At 48.2% G+C, this 15,778-nt stretch overlaps 1 protein-coding gene across 3 annotated transcripts in view; it reads left to right on the plus strand.

Moving 5' to 3' along the window:
* The first annotated feature begins 42 nt into the window (after positions 1-42).
* Positions 43-15,778, plus strand: part of BTK (Bruton tyrosine kinase) — a 41,364-nt gene continuing 25,628 nt past the window's right edge. The window contains exons 1-4 of one of the 3 annotated variants that reach the window (XM_080990153.1): positions 43-286; positions 2,984-3,118; positions 7,026-7,223; positions 14,895-14,993. In XM_080990153.1, coding sequence (XP_080846279.1) covers positions 7,083-7,223; positions 14,895-14,993 — 240 coding nt within the window. In that variant the 5' untranslated portion in view covers positions 43-286; positions 2,984-3,118; positions 7,026-7,082. Of the gene's footprint in view, positions 287-2,905; positions 3,119-7,025; positions 7,224-14,894; positions 14,994-15,778 lie in introns of those variants that run through there. The other 2 variants (XM_080990155.1, XM_080990154.1) reach the window with 2 other exon arrangements.

A 15,778-nucleotide genomic window follows, 5' to 3' on the forward strand; every position in this document is an offset into this window, starting at 1 on the left:
GGAGGAAGAACGAGCGAGCCGTGTCCGCCACCTTCAGGAAAGGAGAGGAAATTGCGGGCACATGTGCTTGCATGGCTTGTTCGCGTTGCACACTTACCTGAGAGTAACGAAGCCCCATTGCACTCGGCGGGACTTACCTTAACATGGGTTAAGGTCGGGATGCATGAGTTGGTATAAGAAGGAGATTTTTTCCAAGTGCAGCTTTTCCCAATTGGGACGTTGCGGCGACTGCGACGGATAAGGAGAAGCTGGCATAACATTTCCTTTTTACGCAGCTCATAGAAAGGTACAGACGTCTGGCAATGATACTGAAATCATAGCCATCGTAGCCATCTTCATAAAATAGTAATAATAATAGTAAATGTTACAAGTAGACAAAGTCACAAAAACGGTTGTGTGGTGTGTTTTATTTAACCATTTTATCAGGAAGAGAGTTGCTCACATAGTGGATTACGTGGAAAGAGGAAGCTTTTGTGGCTGTGCAAACTCCGGAGATTCTCCCTATGTTCAACGGGCCTCACACTGGCGAGGGCTGCCTCTGGCCCTGACCTTCCCTATACACACGCACCCAGTACTTTATTTAGCTTTCCACTGACAAACACACTCCACTCCGACTTGGCCAAATGGCAGTTTTTGCAAATACTGTGGGGGAGAAGTTTCCTGACCTGGAGTTAACCTCAGCTCTGAGTTGCAGGCTGGGGTTAAAAGAGAGGCCTTGGTGCACATTAGGGTAACCCAAATGTTATGAAAGGCAGCGGTGATGTTCAGGCTTTTGAGTTGCCAGAACTCTTAGGCAGACAAATTGGTAAGCAAAACAGAAAGGGAGGTGGAAGAGGGAAATGGTTAATGTGGGCCATGGACAAAGAATGGACATTGCTGTACATGTCACATCACCACCATAGATTTAAAACAATGTTACACTCAGTGCTTTTTTCCTGGGGGTACGCAGGGGTACACATACCCCTAAACATTTTTTGAATCTAAGTTTGGCCTCATTGAGGGGCTGTATTTCAATGTGAATAGGAAAATGAGAGTACCCCTAAACATTTTTTTAGGAAAAAAGCACTGGTTATACTACTTTACCAGCTGCCACTTCTACCAAATAATCCTGGGACTTGTAGTTTACCTCCACAGAGAGCTACAGTTCCCAGCATTCATGGCAAGCTACAGTTCCCAGGATTCTTTGGGGGAAGCCATGACTGTGAACGAGATGTAAGTGTGCTCTAAGTGCACAGCATGGTGTCATTGTGACCACAGTCTTCCTGTGCCTGGCATCACTCTTCATATTTTATGAAGCTCTCAAAACCAGCTCTAAAGTTAAGCCCCAGTTCAAATTGCACCCTGCTCAAGCCTTATTTGCTTGTAATGGCTGGATCCATCTTGGATATGACCCCTCTTCAGCTTGTTCTTTCTTATACAGTACAGGCAACATCTTCCTTTGCCTCTTTTGCAGTTTGCTGTGCAATAATTACGTATTCCAACCCCCTCCCCCACGCTCCAGAATTGGGCCAACTGGATTGGCGTGAAAGCTTTTGAGTTTCGCAGGATGTTTCCACAGGCTGACCCTACTTGATGAAGAATTCTGGAAAACAGAAAAAAAAATCTGAAATTAGCCCAATAAAAGATAGTTAACCGATTCTGTATCTTTCTTTCATTGTCTTCCCCTCTGCTTCTATGGCTGTGTACCCACTATAATTTTATAGCACATTCGCAGCACATTCCTTCCCTCAAATAATTCTGAGCATAGTAGTTTACCCCTCACTGAGTTATAATTCCCATCAACCTAGTTAACAAACTAGTGTCCAGAATTCTTTGAAAAAAATACAGTGCTACCTCTGGTTAAGAACTTAATTCATTCTGCAGGTCCGTTCTTAACCTGAAACTGTTCTTAATCTGAAGCACCACTTTCGCTAATGGGGCCTCCCGCTGCTGCCGCCCCGCCGTAGCACGATTTCTGTTCTCATCCTGAAGCAAAGTTCTTAACCCGAGGTAATATTTCTGGGTTAGTGGAGTCTGTAACCTGAAGCGTATGTAACCCGAGGTACCACTGTAATGTACTTCAAGGTCTGGTATGCATGGAACCATCTGCTTGCAGTTAGTCCTGGAGCCAATTCTGTTTCTCCTTCCCTCTCCTTGCCTCTCTGCAGACAGACCTATTGCCTCTTACCAGGCAAGGCCTGGCCCCCCTACTGAGCTAGGACTTCCTTTTCTTGCAGCAAGACTGAAAGCTCCTCCAGGGGTTTATTGAGCTCATTTGCTTGCACAGAGCTTTCACGGTGGTTAGACTATGTCTGTTGCTTATTGAGCACTTGTTCTTATTTGTTTATGGGGTAGCTATACAACAACAAGCATTCACCCACGTTTTCCTGCAGGGTGTTTACACATCTCCCCGTTAACAATTCGTTCATCTCACACTTTTCAATACATTTCCCAGTCACTTTCCTAGCAGCAAAAAAACCAAACACTTCTGGCATTGTTTTTCTCAAAAAGCAGATTTGTTGCGCTAGGGTGACAGAGCGATTTAATCCATTTTCATTGTGCAAGCGTAAACCTATGGTGTGTGCTTGAAACCCACCCACAAATTAGTGACAGCCTGGGCTGGAGGCCCCAGATGGGCATTTATTGTGGGATCAGTATTCCCCATATAAACAAGTCATTTGCAGCAGCCACACAACATAGTTCACATCAAAATGCCAGCCCATTTTAACCCCCCTCCTTTAATCAAGATTAACTCTTTTCAGGGGAAAGAGGATAACAGGAAGGGGGGGGCACCTGTTGCCAATGACCTGTTCGCGAATTAACCCCCTTATGTCTGGAGACACCCTGAGGGTGGCATCATGGTTGAAAGGAAATAAAGACAGTTTGGTCAGAAACTAAGAAAAGGGGAACTGAAAGGGTGGGGTTAGCTCCAGATGACAGTCTTCCCTGCAGTGCAACACAGCTCTTTGACTGAGCCTCCTGCTGCTGCCATTCCTTTCACCAGCCGTTCAAAGATTTAAAAACCATCCACCTATGTGCCGGCTGTTCCAGAGTCCAGAGGCGTCTCAAGGAACCTGCTGCTTTTGAGAGGAGCCCATTGCAGCACCGTGTGTGGAACAGCAAGGACAAGAGTCAACCAGTGAGTCTTTAATCCTTTGCGCTAGCTCAGAATCAACAGTGCTTTTGAAAAAGAGAGAGGGAGAGAGAGAGAGAGGAGAGCAAACTAAGAAGTGGGGAGGGGGAAATGAAAGCAATGAAGGCAGGTCAATTTGTAGCCTCATTCAGGAATCAAGTGGAAAATTTCAGAGTGATGATCTTGGGCCTGAGAACACCAATAGGAATCAGAGCAACAGCAGATTTGATGAGTGTTGTGCAACTAAATTGTGGGCCACGCAGACACTCTAGTTTTCTGTTCTCAGGTGTATTTCCCAGCCCACGCACCTCTGGCTGCTGGTATTCAAATCCTGGACGCCATGTCTTCTTAATTCTGTACCTTGCAGATATACATGTGAGTACGCAGAAATGTAGGAAGCTGCCTTACACCGTCAGACTAATGGTCCATTTAACTCAGTATTATCCACACTGAGGTGCCAGAGATCAAATCTAGGACCTTCATGTGGAGCATGTGCACTACTGCAGAAGTGCAGCTCCTGATTACGCTGCATTTGTACTCTTCCAAGGAACATGGCATCTGTGGCCATCACAAGTCATCTGTGCGCAGAGACCAGACAGTGATGTACTTGCTTTTTGAAGCCATTCACATAGGGAATTAAAAGTATTGGGATGGCTTCTTTTCTTACATGCTATGTTTTCTCTTACTTTTTGTATAAAGGAAGAGTAAGTAAATAAATATGGAACATTTGTGATTATGGACAAAATTAGAGCCATGGTAGAAAGCAGAGCAGGGGACGCGGGTGGCGCTGTGGGTTACACCACAGAGCCTAGGGCTTGCCGATCAGAAGGTCGGTGGTTCGAATCCCCGTGATGGGGTGAGCTCCCATTGCTCGGTCCCAGCTCCTGCCCACCTAGCAGTTCGGAAGTACGCAAGTAGATAAATAGGTACTGCTCCGGTGGGAAGGTAAACAGTGTTTCCGTGCGCTGCTCTGGTTCGCCAGAAGCGGCTTAGTCATGCTGGCCACATGACCCGGAAGCTGTACGCCGGCTCCCTTGGCCTATAGAGCAAGATGAGCGCCGCAACCCCAGAGTCGTCTGCGACTGGACCTAATGGTCAGGGGTCCCCTAACCTTTAGATAGCAGAGCCAGGAATTTATAGACAATTAAAAAATTAATTGGCAACTGGTTCCCCCCTCCTTCTGTATTGGAACTGTTTGTTAGGCTTATGTATCACCCTTCATCATAAGATCTCAGGGCGATTCACAAGATAAAAATACAAGGTTAATACACAAATAAATAGTTAAAACAAAAGCAGCAAAACTATAACCTCCCCACAGAAATATATAAAACATTATAATAGCATTCAACCAGTGCTTTCCAGTGTTCAAAGTAGTACAGATGCATTATCTAATTGTAATCCCATATGGATTGCAATTGCAGATGAGAGTGGCAGGAGGTGTAGCTCAAAAGTCTGTGTTAGCTTTTTTGAACATTGCTTGGCTCTATCTAATTAATGCCTTCTTTTTCTGACGCTGTGGAAGTTGTGCTAGGGAGCAACCTACTTCTAATACAAAAAGCAAAGGTTGGCCCAGAAGAGAAAAAAATCCAAAAAGTGATTTTATTAGGTCGAACAAAATGCTACAAAATAGTGTGCAAGTTTTTGAGCCCTCCATAACTCATTATCAGGCTTTGTGGTAAACAAAACAAGATTGGGGGAAGAGGAAGGGGAAAAATTGGCTGATGTTGGACGAAATCTGAATTTAGTCACAGTCTTAATATGGGAGGAGAAGGTACTACTCATTCCAACGAGGACCTATTTCAAATGTGGAAAACTTTTGGCCCTTCCAATGTTAATGAACTACAACTCCCATCAATCTCTGCAAGCATGGGTAATGACCAGGCATGATGGGATTTGTAGTTTAGCAACATCCAGAGTGCCAAATTTTCCCTACACTTGGTATATTTTGCTATTTTGTAGGTTTCAGTGGGACTGTTTCCCAAGACAGACATACAATGGTTCATCATCCTTGTGAAAATATAAAATCAAGCTGTTACACCCAGATCTCCAAGCTTAGGTGAAACACAAAGGTTCCTTCAATGGGGAAAACAAACAGGAATACAGAGCAGCTATGCTGTTTTTAGATTAGCAAAGTTGGGATACTGAAACATATTTAAACTGTGCAGTTCTTTTTTCTGATGGGGCCTCATCGTATCTGAAAGCCCCACAATCTGTGCAGATGAGAAGGCTTATCAAGACGTTAGATGCATAAGATAGATACTGCTTCTACTTCCAAGCAGCTGGTGTCCTCTGTTGCATGGAATTGGATCCATCTCCAACTGCACATGGGAGTAACTCCCATGGCAACTTTGGCCAGGCATGTTTTTAGGAGCACCAGAACATGACGGAACTTTTCATAATCTTACAGAGAACCCAAAGTCAGTTCTCAGCATCGATTGCACACATGGCAAAAGAGATCATGGAAGTCATTATTTTGAGTATCAAAATTCTGCATCATGGAAAAATTGAACCCTGTGGCATATACTGGGGGAGAGGATCCGTTTTGGATGCAAAAAACACCCCTGTTCAGCCCATGGCATCTTCCGTTAAAAGAGACCCTGTCAAGCTTGCTGCCCATCAAAGGAATGACTGTAGCTTAATAGCAGAACATCTGTCTTGCTGGCAGACTGTCTCATGTTCATGACATCTTCATTTAGGGCTGTGAGAGAACCATGTCTGAAATCCTGGAGAGCTGCTGACAGTCAGTATAGACTATGGTTACCAGATTTTTTTCAATGAATCCAGGGACACTTTTTTAAAATTTTTTAAAGCTGAGTAGCAACAGGGAGTCAGTAGTGGGGATGGTGAGGCAAAAGACCCTGGGCCCAAGCACACATGCATATTGTATAAAGGTGCAAAGTCCTTCTTTCTCACCCTGTGAAACATAAATGCGCAGACGTTTTAAAAAACTGGGCAATGGCTGCCCGCCCATGGCTCCCGAGCCTCCCCCAATCTGTCAGAACAAAGGGGGAAGGGGGCAGGAGATCAGGGGAGTCTTGGGAATCATGAAGGCAGCTGGCCCTTGCCCAATTTAAAAAAAACACCTGCATTTATGTTTCACAGGGTGAGAAAGAAGGGCTTTGCACCTTGTCCAGCAGAGAAACCGTGCGCCTTGCACCCCTCCTGGGCAACGCCCCACCCGCAAGTCCCGAGCCTCCCCCATTAGTCAAAACAAAGGGGGAAGGGAGCAGGAGATTTGTACTGCCGGGCGTCCCCGGTTCCCTTTTGGCAGTGGCAGCAGCAGCGGCAATCAGCAGCCCACAGCCAGCCAGAGCCAACTGCGCTACCAGGCTGGCTCCGGGCTGCTGAGGCTGCCACTGCCACATTTCCCGGGGACAGATTTGCAAACCTGGGGACATTCCGGAGACAGATTTGCAAACCTGGGGACATTCCAGGGACAGATTTGCAAATCCAGGGACTGTCCCCAGGAACCGGGGACGTCTGGTAACCCTAGTATAGACAATACTGAGCTAGGTGGACCAATGACTGTCTTGGTATAAGGCCACTTCCTAAGTTCCTAAGTTCCTTTGTTTACATGGCACTGAAATGATCCCAAAAAGGAACCCAGCAACCTGTAGGGAGAATATTCCGCAGTCATGGGGCCACCACCGAAAAAGCCCTTTCCCTAGTATCTCACTTGGCTGGGGCAACCAAAGAAGGACTTCTGAAGATGGTCTGGGTTTGTGCATCTTGAATATTTATCTTGAATATTTATCACCCTGAATGAATTTTGATTTAATAAGAAAGAGAATTAGCTAGCTTTGGGTCATTAACAGTGCAATATAAGCATGTTTACACAGAAGTCTGTTAATCAGGGCTTCCTTCCTAGTCTATATTATGATGATGATTGCAGCTGTCCCTTTTTGTTGATTAGCGGAAGTCCAGCGAATCCACCGTGGAAGGGGAGGAGGAGGAGAAGGCGACGTGAGCCATGTCGAATGTTATCCTGGAGGGCATCTTTCTAAAACGCTCTCAGCAGAAGAAGAAGACATCCCCTCTCAACTTCAAGAAACGGCTCTTCCTGCTGACTGAGAGCAAGCTCTCCTACTATGAGTACGACTTTGAGCGTGGGGTGAGTCACAGAGAAGAGACAGCTGGCTGTGATAGAAGTGAGGTAAAGGTAAAGGGACCCCTGACCGTTAGGTCCAGTCGTGACGGACTCTGGCATTGCGGTGCTCATCTCACTTTATTGGCTGAGGGAGGCAGCGTACAGCTTCTGGGTCATGTGGCCAGCATGACTAAGCCACTTCTGGAGAACCAGAGCAGTGCACGGAAAGGCCGTTCCTTTCCGCCGGAACGGTACCTATTTATCTACTTGCACTTTGACGTGCTTTCGCACTGCTAGGTTGGCAGGAGCAGGGACCGAGCAATGGGAGCTCACCCCGTCGCGGGGATTTGAACCACTGACCTTCTGATCGGCAAGTCCTAGGCTCTGTGGTTTAACCCACAGCGCCACCCGCATCCCTAGAAGTGAGGTAGCTAGGTGCAAATGAGTATATGGCTTTTGCGCCTTTAATAGTTGCATTAAAGAGGGACTTCCAGCAGGTAGTTGTCACTAAAGATGCAGCAACGCTGTCCTCTTTTGAACCTAGCCACCCTAAAGCTGCTGATTGTAGATGCCATGAAAGGGCAGCAAGTGTTTAGTTATTTAATTTATTGTTACTGTATTTTTACTGACAGGGACAGGGAAATGTATGTGTAGGATTTTCTGTCTCAGGTGCCCAAGGGACCAGCCTTGGGTAATGTGCATCGGTTAGGCTGAGGGATGGTGAATGGCCCATGATCACCTAGTGAACTTTGTGGCTGAGTGGGGATTTGAAGCTGGATTTCTACTGTCCCAGTCTGACATGCTCAACTAGGTATGAGGAGCCTGTTGTTGGACTCTGATTTCTCTCAGTCCCAGATAACGGCGTAGCGTGGGTTGTCAGCACCCGGGGCAAGGCAAGTAATTTGCGTCCCCTAACCCCTAACCTGCCGCCGCTGCCAGCTTCTTCTTGCTCCCTGGTCTGGTCTGGTGTGGTTCTCTCCCGCGCTCAGCGCTGCGCTGGGCGGCCGCTGCACTGTCCCTCCCCCAGATAGTCCCTCGCTCTCTCTCCGCACCGCACGCCTGGCACCCACCCCCTCCACAGTGGGCGGCGACCCAGCGGCTCGGATCGGATTCGCACAGCCAGCACTGCAGTGAGAGAGAGTGAGTGAGCCAGGTAGGGGCAGAGAGCTGCGAGTGCGAGTGCACCCCCCCAGATGTTGCGCCCAGTGCGGCCGGCCCCCCCTGCACCCCCAAGCTACGCCACTGCTCTGAAGGCACACAAAACACCTTGATCTTGTAAAGGAGATCTACATGAGGAAGGCGGTTTTTGTCTGTGCAGCAAACACAGCTGCGGGTTTACATTGCGATCTAAGGCCCATTGAACTAGCTGAGTGCTGTCACATCTGCACGGTTACATGCAAAGTGCTCTTAAACCATTTTGACAGCCTGGGAACCTTAGCTTGTTAAGGATGCCCAGGATTGTAGCTTGATTGGGGGGGGGGTAAGGTCTCTTAACAACCCTCAGTGTCTTTAACAGACTACAGTCCCCGGGATCCTTTGGGGAAAGCCATGTCTTGTTAAAGTGGCATAATAGTGCTTTAATGTATGGTACGTGGGTGTGATTGTTTTGATGCATACAGAAGGACTCATGTTTTGATCCTAGGGACTCAGCTACATTAGTAAAAAAAAATAAAGGCATTTTAAATGTGTTAACAACACTGTGACACCACATGGTGCCGTGGAGTTCAATCCTCGGTAATGTGATTTCTCATTGTTATTATTTTTTTTTAATGTATTTTTATTAAAGATTTTCTTGATTTACAGAAGTATGTGTAATGTGTCTCTCTCGTATTTTTTCCACGTAACATTTTTACAAATCAGTTTCATTTGTTGAGACATTAGGAAGAAAAGGGGGAGAGGGGGGAGGGGGGAAGATGGGTGGGGTCGGGTGGCAATGTTTCTATTATACTTAATGTATGTAGGGTTTGGTGTCAGCATTGCTTGTGCAGGTTCTCTGCTGTTCGCTTGTGTTGCTTTGGTGGTGGGAGAGGTTGGGGTTGGCCTAGGGTGTGGTTATTCATTTGTGGTTGGCTGTGGTGGTCTTTGTTTTCATGTGTGAGTGGGGTGGATGGGTGTTTTGGATCAGGTTAGCCATATTGATTTGTATTCTGTTGGTGGATTTTTGTTATTGTCTTGTTGGGCTGTGTATGTGATAAAGGGGAGCCATACCGGGGTGAAGGTGTCTTCTTCTATTTGTCCCTGTGTCAGTTTCAGTTTATTGGTTAATTTTTCTAGTAAGGCTGTTTCCCATAGTATTTGGTACCATTGGTCCATGCTTACTCCTGACAGGTCTCTCCAGTGTCTGGTTATGGTGTTTATGGCTGTTGAAAGTAGGTGGGTTATGAGTTCTTTGTGGTGTAAATGGGCATTATTGTCTTGGAAGATGTTTAGTAGGGCCAATTCTGGGGTGATTTCTAATACTTGCTGTTGTGTATTGAGTCAAGGGATTTTATATCTGTATTATTATTGTCTGTATTTGCATTAGGGTAAAGTAACTGCCTTTTGGTTCCAGAGGGTACAGCTACTATTGGTTCATTTAAGCTGCTGTATTTGGATCCTCTGTCTTATTGGTTCCCTCCAAAAGGCAGGACTGTGATTGCCTGATATTGTTCCCTCCAAAATGTATCCTTTCTTGCTAGTTCCCTGTCCCTATAAATGTAGCTTTCCTCTCCCCAGTCTTCAGTCTTGTTGCTTTAATAAAGAAGTGTTACTAGAGAACTGTCTCCAGCATGTTATATCAGGAGAGCTGAAATCACAAACCCCACGTCACAACAACTGGCGACGAGGTTGGGATCCGGAGTGCTGAGGAGCGGTTAAACGCAGCCCTGCCTCAGAGTCCAGATTGCAGCTAAGAACAAGACTCACTGGCCAGCTGAGAAGACGACCCTGCCACAGGACAATGGAGAGTCCAAGGGTATTGGAGACCTTCCAGCCATCAGAGCCCGACACGTGGGAAGACTACGTCGAACGCTTCGAGTTCTTCGCAGAGGCTCAAGGGATCACCGATGCCAGCAAAAGAAGGGCCACATTCCTGAGCTACTGTGGGCCTGAGACCTTCAAGCTGGCCAAGGCATTGCTTGCTCCAGCGAAGCTAAGTGAGACATCTCTCAAAGATATTCTTGCCTGCCTAACAAGCCACTTGGCGCCTACTGAGACCAAGATGGCTCGGCGGATGGAGTTTCATAAGAGGCAGCAGCATGCTGGGGAGTCTGTATCTGCATTTCTGGCTGAACTGCGGAAGCTCGCTCAGCACTGCGACTTCCAAAATCTGGAAGAGACTCTCCTGGATCGGTTTATCGGTGGTCTGAGCAGCAAGAAGGCCAGAAGACGCATCGTGGCTAAAGAAGAGGTTACCCTTGCTTCAGCCTTGAAGGAGGCCACCGCCACGGAGAATTATGAAAGAGAGGAGCTTGATGCCAGTCGCAAGGCCCCTAAGCCACAGATAGAAGTTGCGCATGCCATGGACGAGCTAGAGGCTACTCCGAGCCAGAGCCCAGTCCGTGGGGTCGAGTCAGTGGGTCAGGCCTGCACAGTGCACAAAGATCACCGAGGCAGGTGCCCAGGTTGTGGCGGAAACCATGAGCGGAAGAGTTGTCGTTTCCGGGATGCTATGTGCCGGACGTGCGGGAAGACAGGTCACATCGCCAGGGTCTGTAGATCGGCGGCGTTGGGAGCGACAGGAGCACCTAGACCGGAGCATCGCAGACCGCCCGCAGCAACCCATTTTCTAAAGGACTGCCACTACGTTACGGAGATCAATGGGAGGGTCGTGCAGTTCCCAGCACAAGGCAAGGCACACGTCAAGGTGAAGATTGAGGGTCAGCAGTGCGACATGGAGGTGGACTCCGGATCTGGATTCACTATCGTGTCGGACCAGACCGCGAGGACATTCTTCCCCAGGGGTAAGTTGCCCCCTCTGGAACCCTTCCCGGCAACCTTGCAGTCATACTCAGCGGGCCGCATCCATGTTATGGGAATGTGTGCCGTGAGAGTACAGTTCCGGGACAAACAGGCTGTACTCAAACTGGTGATTGCGAAGGGCAGTCGCCCCAGTCTCCTGGGCACTGACTGGTTCCCCGCCCTAGGACTGAGTATATCAGGGCTTAATTCAATCCAAACCTGCCCTGAGATGAGCGAGGCATTATGCAAAGAATTTGCTGGTCTCTTTAATGGAAAACTGGGTTGTTATAAAGGGCCCCCAGTTGACTTCGAGTTGGACCCTGGGGTGGCCCCAATCCGACTCAAACCAAGGCGAGTGCCATTTGTACTGCAACCCAAGATCGAAGCAGAGCTGGAGAAATTGGTCAAGCAGGGAGTTCTCTCACCCGTGGACTCTGCTAAGTGGGAGACTCCAATCGTCACGCCCCTTAAAGCAAATGGGGAAGTCAGGATCTGTGCAGATTACAAATGTACTATCAATAAGGCACTCAGGGGAAACTCATACCCCATTCCAGTCGTATCACATCTGTTGGCTAAACTGGCTGGGGGCAAGGTGTTCGCCAAAATTGACCTGGCACAAGCTTACCAACAGCTGCCAGTAACCCCACAATCAGCGGAAGCACAGACTACTGTCACACATAAAGGGGCGTTCAGAGTTAACAGATTACAATTTGGAGTTTGTGTGGCCCCAGGGATTTTTCAAGGGCTCATGGAACACCTGTTAAGAGGTCTGCCGGGGGTCTTGCCATTTTTTGATGACGTTTTGATTGCTGGAAAAGACCCACAGGAACTGGTTGCGCGTGTTCGTGCAGTGTTGCTCAAGTTCAAGGAGGTGGGGTTGCAACTGAAAAAGGAAAAATGCAGTTTTGGGGTGCCAACTGTGGATTTCTTGGGGTTTAAAATTGATGCATCAGGCATCCACCCCACAGATGCTAAGATTAAGGCCATCATCGAGGCGCCACGACCACAGAACAAGACGGAGTTGCAGTCATTCCTGGGACTTATTAACTTTTATCATTCGTTCTTACCCCAGAAAGCTTCGGTAGCTGAACCATTACATAGACTGTTGCAGAAAAAGAATGTGTGGAGATGGGGGCAGGGGCAGCAGAAGGCTTTTGACTCCTTGCGAGGAATGCTGAGTAGCAGGAGTGTCCTTGCTCATTACGACGAGTCAAAGCCTCTGGTCCTGGCATGTGATGCCTCTCAATACGGCCTGGGGGCGGTGCTAAGTCATAGGGAACCGGATGGGTCGGAGAAGCCCATCTCTTTCTTTTCCCGTACGTTGTCGCCCACGGAGCGCAACTATGCTCAAATTGACAAAGAGGCGCTTGCAATTGTGGCAGGAATCAAAAAGTTCCATGATTATGTGTACGGTCGCCATTTCTACATTGAAACGGACCACAAGCCACTGTTAGGGTTGTTCAACCCGAACAAACAAACGCCACAAATTCTCTCCCCCAGAATGTTACGTTGGTCTATATTCCTGAACGGGCTCCAGTACACCTTGACCCATGTGCCGGGGAAACGGTTGTGCCACGCGGATGCGCTGAGTCGATTGCCCCTTCCTGGCGGGAGCACTGAGGATCCTGCTCCAGCGGAGCACATAATGATGCTGGAAACACTTCCGGGGGCTCCTGTAACGGCTACTGATATAGCTGAGAAAACGAGGAAAGATGCTGTTCTCTCCCGTGTGCTCACTTGGGTGGGGAGGGGGTGGCCAGGTGGTCCGCATGAAGACAAATTCAGGCCTTATGCGACTAGGCAGCACGAGTTGTCCATGCATAAGGGTTGTCTCCTGTGGGGAGATAGGGTGATCATCCCAGCACCACTGAGAAACAGGGTTCTTGAGACGCTTCACATGGGATACCCGGGAATGGTCAGGATGAAGTCGCTAGCCCGATGTTATGTGTGGTGGCCTGGAATGGACCAGAACATAGAACAATGGGTACGAACATGCAAGGCATGCCAAGAGGTGCGGCCGGAAGTGGCCAGAGCACCAGTCCACTGGTGGGAGCAGTCCAGATCTCCCTGGAGCCGGCTGCACTTAGATTTTGCTGGGCCATTCCAAGGAAAGGTCTTTTTGGTTATCGTTGATGCATATTCCAAATGGTTAGAAGTGGCGATGGTCCCTAGCATGGCATCAGCTGCCGTCATCAAGGTGTTGAGGCAGCTGTTTGCAACCCACGGGTTACCTGAGACCATTGTATCAGATAATGGGGCAGCTTTTGTATCCCAAGAATTCAGGGCATTCTTGGCTGATAACTTCATAAGAGGGGTCACATCCGCGCCCTTTCACCCATCCTCCAATGGGCAGGCTGAGCGCATGGTAAGAACAGCCAAAGAATCCATTGCGCGCTTAATGGAGGGTAACTGGTCAGCTCGCATCGCGCGAATGTTATTTTTGCAGCATGCGACGCCGTGTACCGCAACGGGCAAGTCGCCAGCTGAGCTGCTCTTGGGTAGGAGACTGGTAACGGTGCTGGATTATGTCCACCCGGATAAAATGCCAAACCATAATTCAAGAGCAACCCCCCAGGCTGAGACTGACACAACAAGGTATCTCGCCCCTGAAGATCTGGTCTGGGTGAGGAACTATTCACGAGGTTCGCGGTGGGTGGCTGGTGTGGTCACCCGGGCTAGTGGACCTGTGTCCTATTATGTGACCTTGGAAAATGGGCAAGTGTGGAAGAGACATATAGATCAGCTGAGGCGCCGGGCGCTCAGCAGGGAGGAGCCAGATAATTCATCCCTGGCTAACGACACAGAGCTGCAAGACCAGAGTGAAAATGGCACAGAGGTGCAATCACCAGGGGCTTTAACAAATGAACCAGGGTCTGCTAGTCCTCACGATGACGAGGTACAGATAGGGGACCCTGAGATGTCGGGGACTCCATCTGTTCCTGATGAAACCCCTAGAGCAGCCCCTCTACCACAGGTAACACCCAATTCAGAACCTGCAACACCTGTTGTCAGGAGATCAAGTAGAAGTTGTAGGCCCCCACAGTACCTGAGAGATTACGTCTGCTGTGCTCACTAGGGGGGAAGGGGTGTTGTGTATTGAGTCAAGGGATTTTATATCTGTATTATTATTGTCTGTATTTGCATTAGGGTAAAGTAACTGCCTTTCGGTTCCAGAGGGTACAGCTACTATTGGTTCATTTAAGCTGCTGTATTTGGATCCTCTGTCTTATTGGTTCCCTCCAAAAGGCAGGACTGTGATTGCCTGATATTGTTCCCTCCAAAATGTATCCTTTCTTGCTAGTTCCCTGTCCCTATAAATGTAGCTTTCCTCTCCCCAGTCTTCAGTCTTGTTGCTTTAATAAAGAAGTGTTACTAGAGAACTGTCTCCAGCATGTTATATCAGGAGAGCTGAAATCACAAACCCCACGTCACAACAACTGCTTAGTTATTTTCCATATTTCTCGTATGGCTGTTGTCCAGAATAGTTGGATTTTGAGGCACTCCCACCACATGTGGAGGTATGTGCCTGTGGAGGTGCACCCTCTCCAGCATTTTGGTGAGGTTCCTGGGCATATTAGTGCTAGTTTTCTTGGTGTTAGGTACCACCTGTAGGTGATTTCTCATTATGAGCTTTACAATGCATTTTCCTGAAACTTTTTTTGTGTGTGTCTAGACCCAGCCTAAGCCACTAGCTGTGCAAGTAGTGCTGGCTCAAAGCTGGACTGTCTTAAAGCATTCCTGTTTTCTCCTTTGCAGCGCCGAGGAAGTAAGAAAGGCTCTGTGGACATTGAGAAGATCACCTGTGTGGAGACTGTGGCTCCAGAGAACAATCCTCCACCAGAACGGCGAATCCCGGTAATGAAGCACTAATGTGCCTTCATTTCAGACAGGATGTTCCTGCTCTCAGCAGCCACAAGATTCTCCTGCTAAACATATACATGCATTCTCTTTGGGGGGGGGAATGCCACACTGCTTTTCAGTGCTGCACAGTTACATCAAATTGCCATCCAGGGACAGTGCCCTAAACCAGCTGTGACATGTCTCCTTGTGGTCAGTGGAGGGTCCAGATCCATACCCACGAGGGAATAATGGACCAACACAGATACCTGCATTTTGGGATTCCCCTTGAAGGAGTCTTTCATGGGTCTGGGGGCTGTCAGGGCGAAGTCCTGGAGTTCCAAATGTATCACTGGTACTAGCTGCTTGTGAGGGTCAATGTAGGAGCATAGCTGAGTGAGCAGAGCATCTGCTTTGCATGCAGAAGGTCCCAGGTTTGATCCCTGGAGTCTCCAGGTAGGACTGGGAAAGATGCTTCTCATGGCCCTTCAGTGCTAGACCTGCATGGGGAACCTCAGGTATAGGGGCCAACTGGAACTCTCCCATCTCCCCTGCTTCCCTCCCTGGCCCTGGACGGAATGCATCCTTTGACTTTGACAATTCCTCTTGATTGTGTGAATGGAGGGCAGAGAATGGAAGGTGTGTGGAGAAACTAGCTTACTTTACAAAGGTAAAATATATATTTGTTGCTTTGCCCCCTGTTATAAGAAAAAAATACCTACTCCTTTTCCTTTATGGGGTATTCCAGAGCCCATATAGAGTCCTTAAGTGGGTTCTCTATCGGTAGGAAAAATAACAGAGGC

The sequence above is a fragment of the Podarcis pityusensis genome (assembly GCF_964106645.2).
Source record: "Podarcis pityusensis genome assembly, chromosome: Z".
In the NCBI taxonomy this organism is placed as follows: Eukaryota; Metazoa; Chordata; class Lepidosauria; order Squamata; family Lacertidae; genus Podarcis; species Podarcis pityusensis.